Below are 8,342 nucleotides of genomic sequence, written 5' to 3' on the forward strand. Positions count from 1 at the left end.
TTGGGAGAGAGGGGTGATTACCTTTTCTCAGAAAAGGGGGGATGCTCCGTGAAGTGACATTTGGGAACCCCGTTTCCCGAGGTAATATAAGGGGTAACTGAGGGAAAGTGGGGCAGTCGTCGCAAGGTGGTCAGTTAAGAGTCCCAGCGAGAGAGTGGTGGGGAAGTTAGAGGAGTGGCGGCAATGTACTGCAGGTGGACGATGATACAAGTTAGAAATGTGTGTGAAAGCTGACTGAGTTCGGCAAGTGTTGTGACGCGTGTGAGTGAAGCGACGACTCAAGGGACCCACCGAGAACCACCGTCGGAAGTAGGCAGCGATTGACCCCCTCCAAGACATCGCAGAACTGAGCTAAGTGTGACTGTTTGGTTTGAAGTGGTACTGGCTCTGTGTAATCTCAGTTTTTGCAACATTATTGTAGCATGAGTAAATATGTTGTTGATTGTAGCTCTGTGTACGTGTGCAATCGTTCAGCCACTGACTGCAGCCGCTTGACTCGCTGAGTCCGAATCATAATTAGTCACGGAGTTCCAGACATTACTTGGTATCGTCACCCGAACCCGTGACAATTAACTGGCGTCCGCGACAGGACTCAGCGACAGTCGTATTTAGAAGCGGTTACGTGGGTGAGCGAGCGTACAGGTCGAAAACGTAAGGTGTACGGCATGGATTTGCACGAGCTGATAGCCGTCGGAAAAGAGCTAGGTCTTCAGGGAGCCGCGCTGAAGGAATGGGTAGAGAAAGAACAGAGGGAAAGAAGGGCTCAAGAACGGGAGCTGTTGAAAGAGCAGGCGCTTGCACGAGAGCAGGAACAGGTACGCGAAAACGAAGCGGCGAAAGCTAGAGCCGAAGAAGCAAAACAGTTAGCAGAAGAAGAACGGCGAACTATAGAGATGAAGATCAGGCTACAGGAACTGCAGAATCAGGGTTCAGGCGCGACAACGACGAACGCTGCACGCGAGGTCGGTAACACACTACCGGTTACACCGCACCGCTGGCTTGCGCCGTTCGACGAAAGACGTGATGATCTCGACGCGTATCTGCTACGTTTCGAACGCCTGGCGACGGGACAACGGTGGCCAAAAGAGCAGTGGGCGACGGCGCTCAGCGTCTGTCTTAATGGCGATGCGTTGGGAGTTTTTGCCAGACTGACACCTGAGGACTCCGCTGAATACGACAAGGTGAAGGCGGCTCTCCTTCAGAGATTTAGGTTAACGGCGGAAGGTTTCAGGGAGAAGTTTCGAAGTGGGAAGCCAGTGGATGGAGAGACCGGAACACAGTTTGCAGCGCGGTTGAGTAACCTTTTCGACAGGTGGATCGATTTGTCTGAGACGAAGAAGGACTATGCCAGCCTACGGGACCTCTTATTGACGGAGCAGTTTGTGAAGGGGTGCCAGCCAAAGTTGGCCATGTTTTTGAGGGAGCGAAAGACCGAATCCTTGGCAGATTTGGCGACGCTGGCCGACAGGTTTTTGGAAGCGCAGTGCCAGAGTCATCTCGGGCAGAGAAAATGTGAAAGTGACGGTTCAGACGAAGAGCCAGCGCAAGCAGCAGTGACAAGGCACGCCTATGAGGGGAAAGAAACGCGAACAAGAGGACTCTGTTTTTTGTGCAACAGATTGGGCCATAAGGCAGCATACTGTAGGAGTCGCCAAAGGAACGGGATATGTTATTCTTGCGGGAAGGAAGGGCATCGGGCAAGAAACTGCCCAGAGGAGATGCCAGCAGTTTCCCAGTCATCGTGTGTCATCGTCCGAAGAGTTGAGGACAAGAGCTGTACAGAAATGGACGTGAAGGATGGACATGTGGGACTCAAGAACGGCGCAATGGTGCCCGTTGTAAACGCTTGTGTGACGCCCAAAACAGCGTTCCAGATCGAAGGCATGCCGGCCGCAACAGGAAAAATGGGGAAGCGGGAAATAACGGTCCTGCGAGACACAGGAAGCGACACGGTGATTGTCAAGAGGGGACTGGTAAGACAAGAAGACATGACCGGAAGGCACAGCCCCGTGCGCCTAGTAGATGGGACTGTAAGGAAGTTACCGGAGGCGAGAATTTTTGTGAAGACGCCGTTCTATAGCGGGCCTCTGACGGCAAAGTGTATGGAAGCCCCACTGTATGACGTGATCATCGGGAACGTTCCAAATGCACGAGGACCTACTAATCCTGATCCGAATTGGGAAGAAGCCGATAGTGGAGAGGGTACCGTCGCAGAGACCAGGAAACAGATGTACGGCAGATGTCCGACTCAGGCTGCGAATGGTAGGAGCGAAAGGGGTGGGCGACCGAGAAGATGGTATGAACGAGCGCCACCGCGGATCAGGATGGAGCGTAGACGTTTGCAGTGTCAGTGCTCAGTCTCGAGCGGAAGGTTTAGAAGGACGTAACTACGTGTGAGCCTCTGAAAGGATGGGAACAAGGAACCAACTATAACATGACATGGGGAATTCAGAAGTGAGTGTGTCGGCAGACTGCAGTGAAAGAAAGCGAATCGTTGCAAAGTGGAGCGAGGGCGGTGTAATATTAGAGTTGATTTTCGGTTCCGGAGTGTTGTAAGGCGTGTGTTAATAATGTTTCAGTAAGGTAGTGATTGTTGTGATACAGTGGTTAATTTATGGTTATGGATAAATGAGAATATTGGGTTTGTGTTTGATGGCCTATTAGTGCAGGGCGTCGCAAATGATGAGTCAACCAGAGTGCACGAATGTAAAGATTTTGTCAGTACATGTGGGTGTTTTGAATATTGTGGTGTAATATTCTTAAGAGAGGGATCTTCGTGTCACTTACGTCAAATATTGTGCGTTATAAGTTTTTTTTTTAACGTACTTGGGCTGGTTGTATCGCGAGTGTGGATTTTTATGGTGTGGACTTTGTGTCGCATATTATGCCGGAATCTTATGTCTCGCCCTGTTTGTGGGTTTTGCAATATTATTATATAATATTCTTAGCGATGGGGTCGTGTCACAGGGCGACAAGATTGTTTTGTGGATTTTTGTCGTTTAACAGTTTTGGGAGAGTCAATTTGGAAGAACACACTCTGGTTTGGTGGGCCATGACATCTTCGGGATGCTCAGATTTATGGCGTCCAGATGCTTGGTTAGACTCGTGGGGGAACAGTCCACGTTGAGAAACACGACACCTCGACGCGACTGTGTTTGTGTCCTCCGGGTTGTTCTTGGCACCCCGCGGCGCGACCAGTGCTGCTGCTTTCGGGTCGTTCGGACCGTGTACATTAACCAGAGGCCGTGTTGTAGAATAGGATTCTGTTTTAAGTTCCAGAACTTGAGGGTCGTCTTCGCAATGATGCGTTGAAAGAAGTTTTCTTTTTTGTTGTGTTGTTATTGTTTCTTTTTTTTACGTAAAAATACCAGCTGTGTTTTGGGAGAGAGGGGTGATTACCTTTTCTCAGAAAAGGGGGGATGCTCCGTGAAGTGACATTTGGGAACCCCGTTTCCCGAGGTAATATAAGGGGTAACTGAGGGAAAGTGGGGCAGTCGTCGCAAGGTGGTCAGTTAAGAGTCCCAGCGAGAGAGTGGTGGGGAAGTTAGAGGAGTGGCGGCAATGTACTGCAGGTGGACGATGATACAAGTTAGAAATGTGTGTGAAAGCTGACTGAGTTCGGCAAGTGTTGTGACGCGTGTGAGTGAAGCGACGACTCAAGGGACCCACCGAGAACCACCGTCGGAAGTAGGCAGCGATTGACCCCCTCCAAGACATCGCAGAACTGAGCTAAGTGTGACTGTTTGGTTTGAAGTGGTACTGGCTCTGTGTAATCTCAGTTTTTGCAACATTATTGTAGCATGAGTAAATATGTTGTTGATTGTAGCTCTGTGTACGTGTGCAATCGTTCAGCCACTGACTGCAGCCGCTTGACTCGCTGAGTCCGAATCATAATTAGTCACGGAGTTCCAGACATTACTTGGTATCGTCACCCGAACCCGTGACACTCAGCAGCGCGAGAGAGAGGTCACGTGTTTCCAACCACCATTGGGAAGGGCCGTAGCTCTCGTTCCTTCGACGTGAGATCTGAATGCGTACGTGTGCTCAAGGGGTTTCTATCGCGTCAAGTACGACGCGAGGAAAAATGATTCGTTTTTCTGCAATATTCTGGTGCACAGCACAGCGCGTGCACACTTTAATGTTCCACATAACAGGTAACAGGTCCTTGTAACAGGTCCTCAAACCTGAAGGAGTGCAGCCTACTGCACGAAAGTCTTGTTTTTAATGTATATAGTAAACAGCTGATGCTCTTAACCGTCTTTGTTATTTTTGGTTCCACATATACAAAAATATCACAAAAATCTTGCATTACTTGCATTACTTTTGGACCTTGCACCTCTTATGGGAGGGAGAATCTTTTTTAAAAATTTCGATACGGGTAGGAATAATACAGTCAAACTCCTTTACAACGAAACACAAAGGACAGAAAAAAAAATTGCAGTAAAGGTATTTTCGTTAAAAAGGATGTCCATTATTGGACCTATAGGGCTCCAGCGGGACCGCAAAAAAAAAAAAAAAATTGCTGTAGTGGTATTTTCGTTAAAAAGGTGTTCGTTATAAAGGAGTTTGACTGTACAACATTCGACTTATAGGAGCGAACCTCAGTGCGACACTTTGCGTGCACCTCAACGTTGAACTATACAATTCGGAAAGTTCCAATCTTTAGGCCCTTTTTTTTTCTTCCTAATCTATATCTATATAGATGATATTGTTATAGATATAATAGATAATAACATTATAGATATAATGTTATCTAATCTAATCCAATCTATACAATTCCGTTACAGTTATTGGAAAGTCATCTCTCGAAAGCATACGAAAAAAAGAAACACTGAAGGTTATAGAGGATATATGAGTTCTTCCCTTACCCATCGTGCGTTGAGAGAAAAAGAACATCCGGGTGTACAGTACCGATCGCCTCACGACCCCAAACGTGTACGGATCGCGGAGATAGGCCGGGATCACGACACGATGCGATACAAGAAAGGGCCCTCTGCCATGGAGAGGTTTACAAGGTGAAGGTTTCTCTGGGGATTGGCGTGCATCATGAACTTCTTCCCTCGGAGAAAGGATGTTCCTTCGTGCCGATCATAATAAGTGTACACTCTAGCCTTGAGAATGAACTTATATAGACAGGGTATAGAGGGCTGATGTTGCCCTACTTGTTATCCGGCCATCTCGGGTCTCAAAGCGAGCAAAGGCACTGAGACTGGTTAGCGAAGTTGTTGCACGTTAAACGTGCGTTTTACGTTTTTTTGACGAGTAAAATAATGTAGGGCAGCAGGTTTCGGGTGGGTTATTCGAATCCGGCATGCTGAACAAGAGTTTAGGGAAGTCAAAAGGTTGATCTCTCGCAAGTGGCGCGGTTGATTTACTGGCCAAAAAGACTGCGACTTTCGTGTTGTGTCTGTCCCTTCGTGTTCCCTAGTCTCGGGGTTTTACTTTATGCATCAACTTCACCTGCTCGCTAGTAATTATATAGTAGTTATAGTAATTATGATGTCAGCAATCGACGCCGGTACGAGATGCCCACAACATATACTGCGACGGTGGCCGTCACTTTCCCCAGTGTTTGTGGGGGTCCTCACACCCTTACACGTTACAAGACATTACACCTTAGGCGGTTATGGAGATCCATGATGATCAAAAGTATAGTTAGATGCCACAAAACTATCGGGAAATTATCTCTCTTTTTTAATATGTATTCAACTCAATTCAACTACACTCTAAGAAAGAAAAGGAGTGAAATGGGGAGTAATTGCAGCTTCTAGTCCCCTAGACTGCAATTACTCCCAATTTAGTCCCCTAACTCCGACATTTACTCCCCAGGACTGCAAATTGTCACCGAACTTCACAAATGGCATTCCGAATGCAACAGTCTACGTAAATATGTGCTCTTGGCCAATATGATGGCATAAGTCTGTATAACTCAGCCAACTTAGCAATTTTCCACCCACACAGAGTAAGAAATAGTTAGCGCATCTTTCTTCGCAAATTGTGCCCTATGTATGTCGCAAGATATTACATCACTCGATATACAACGGTTGACGGTTTGATTCAAAGTATTTTCATGCATGAACACGAATTACGGACCTGGGACTCTTAGCACAGAGCGTGAAATGCAGTCTCCACTCTGTGACATTCATTTACTGCCGTGCATTTACTCCCGAAAGGGACTATTTTTTTGTGGCATCGCATTTAGTCCCCAAGAGGAGTAAAATTACCCTTTTTTTCTTCTTAGAGTGATATCAAAATGGTATCTGGTGGAAGAACGAGGTACGTCCGTTAGAAGACGATAAAACGTCTGTATTTGAAGCATGATAAGGTGTTTTTCCGGTGTTAACTCGATCGTTTCCGCAGATGCGAGGATTACGTGTACCGCTGCAAGGATACCAGAAGGAAGAACATCGTTTACACAAATACATCGCTTTCGTTGTCGCGTGTCACGTATAGGATCAACATCAACACCTATTTTTGTCCCTCGAGTGGTGCCTTACCTTTAATTCTGAAACGTATCTCTTACTTGGATACTTTCGTAACAAGCTGGCCAATAGGACAAACGAGAGCTTCCTCGTGGATTACACAGTTACGTGAACGGAATGTGTAATGCTACTAGAATTCACTGAGCATTCCACGTGTTTGCAAAAATACCCCACTTCCTCTTGTGTGGGACCTTATAATAGAATAAAGTGTGACCCCGTGGGGTTTATGGTGCGGTGCATGTGTAAAACGGAGTGACCGGATCGGGGATGGATCGCCTCTGAAATAGCACCTATGGAAAAGTGTCCGATTTAGATTAACACTGAGACTATTTGCTGCAGCTGTATTCGGTAGCCCCTGCAGGTAGAGTTTCAGTGCGTGTTGTCCAAAATCGAGAGATTGCAGAAAAGATTGCAGAAAGAGGTGCAGAGAAATCACTGGTTCGAAGTCGTTTCCTATCTAATCTGTGTGTCTGAATATCTCTATGTATCTAATCGGCATAACTCTGTCTACGTGTATATCCAGTCTATGAATAAACAAACCTCGAATCTCAAATCTAATTTTACCTTATAAGATAGGGGTAATTTTAGTCCTCTTGGTTCATAACCATTAGTCCCTTTCGGAACTATATGCACGGAAGCTTATGCGTAATTCAGGGTCTATTTGCTGTGCAGTGAAGTACTAAGCAAGGCACCAAAATGGGGAGGAATTGCAATCTAAGGGCTAGAAGCTGTAATTGGTCCCTGACTTTCTCTCTTAGAGTGAAGTATAAAAATAGTAACAAGATTGAGAAAATATGCAGGCAACCACAGGCTATGTTTTCATGGGTTACATGCTAAAGTAAGTGAAAATGTAAGAAAAATAACAATAATGCACTAATCCGGCAGGGCTTACCAAACTCAATCGCGACGTGATCACGCAAGTTACCTTTCACCTCCTCGCTTCTTTTTATTCCACACTATAATTCACCAGTTTGCAAACTGGAGATGGAAGACAAGCTGTAAAAATTCAGATAGCAGGCATACTCTCATGATTCACCCCGAAGCGTCCCTGTTATCGTAGCCTCGATCTGACGGGTATGCTTTCCCAGACTATAGTCTGTTGGCGATTTCGGGTGATGCATTTGGGGCACTTTTTTCTGCCCCGAACCCGAGCGGTAAATTCGGGTGGTGCGGCCAGAGCAAGAGCCGCGTGTTCGGATGATGCACTACGGAGTAGTTCGCTTGCCCCAAGAGCACTTTTTTGGCTCTTGCTGCGAGAGGCCGAGCCAAAACCGCTCTCAACTCTCTTCTTCCGCTCTCGACGGCGAGCATGCGCATATATGTGCCTGGCGAGTGTCGTCTGCCACGTATTGCTCTTGCGGCTGTCTTCCTGTCATATGGCCAGTCATCTGTTTCTTTGTTGGTTTCACCATTGACGGCATGGATCTTTACGAAAGTAGTAGCGATGAAAGTTCAATTGACACCGATAATGCGAATGACAAAGATTATATGACATGCTTCCCGCAAGCTATGCTTGTGATTAGGTGAAAGTGCTCGACGATGCCAACGATATGCCGGAAGTTCACGAACACAACTAACGCACAATGCGTTGCGAGCGCAGCGACCCTCGCAGAAGAGCGGTAGGGCGTCCGACAAATTCGGGTGATGACTGCCCCAGTGCGACTCCCGTGTAGAGCATGCACTGGACCTGGGCGCTCTCGCTCGGATTACCAGGTGCATCACCCGAAATCGCCATGTGAGACAGCGAATGGACAATCGCGCATCACCCGCGGACACTGTTTCACCCGGATGCGATGTTTCTTATTCGACTTACATCCGGAATTAGACGCTTTCGTCTTCGACATATCGGGCAGTTGCGAT

The 8,342-nt window shown here is 47.0% G+C and overlaps 1 protein-coding gene across 1 annotated transcript; it reads left to right on the forward strand.

The window, feature by feature from the left end:
- Window positions 1–665: 665 nt before the first annotated feature.
- Window positions 666–2,387, forward strand: LOC135367578 (uncharacterized). The gene has a single exon (XM_064600869.1). It carries the CDS (start codon window positions 666–668, stop codon window positions 2,385–2,387), a length of 1,722 nt encoding a protein of 573 aa, XP_064456939.1.
- The last annotated feature ends 5,955 nt before the right edge of the window (window positions 2,388–8,342 follow it).

The sequence above is a fragment of the Ornithodoros turicata genome, chromosome 8 (assembly GCF_037126465.1).
Source record: "Ornithodoros turicata isolate Travis chromosome 8, ASM3712646v1, whole genome shotgun sequence".
In the NCBI taxonomy this organism is placed as follows: domain Eukaryota; kingdom Metazoa; phylum Arthropoda; class Arachnida; order Ixodida; family Argasidae; genus Ornithodoros; species Ornithodoros turicata.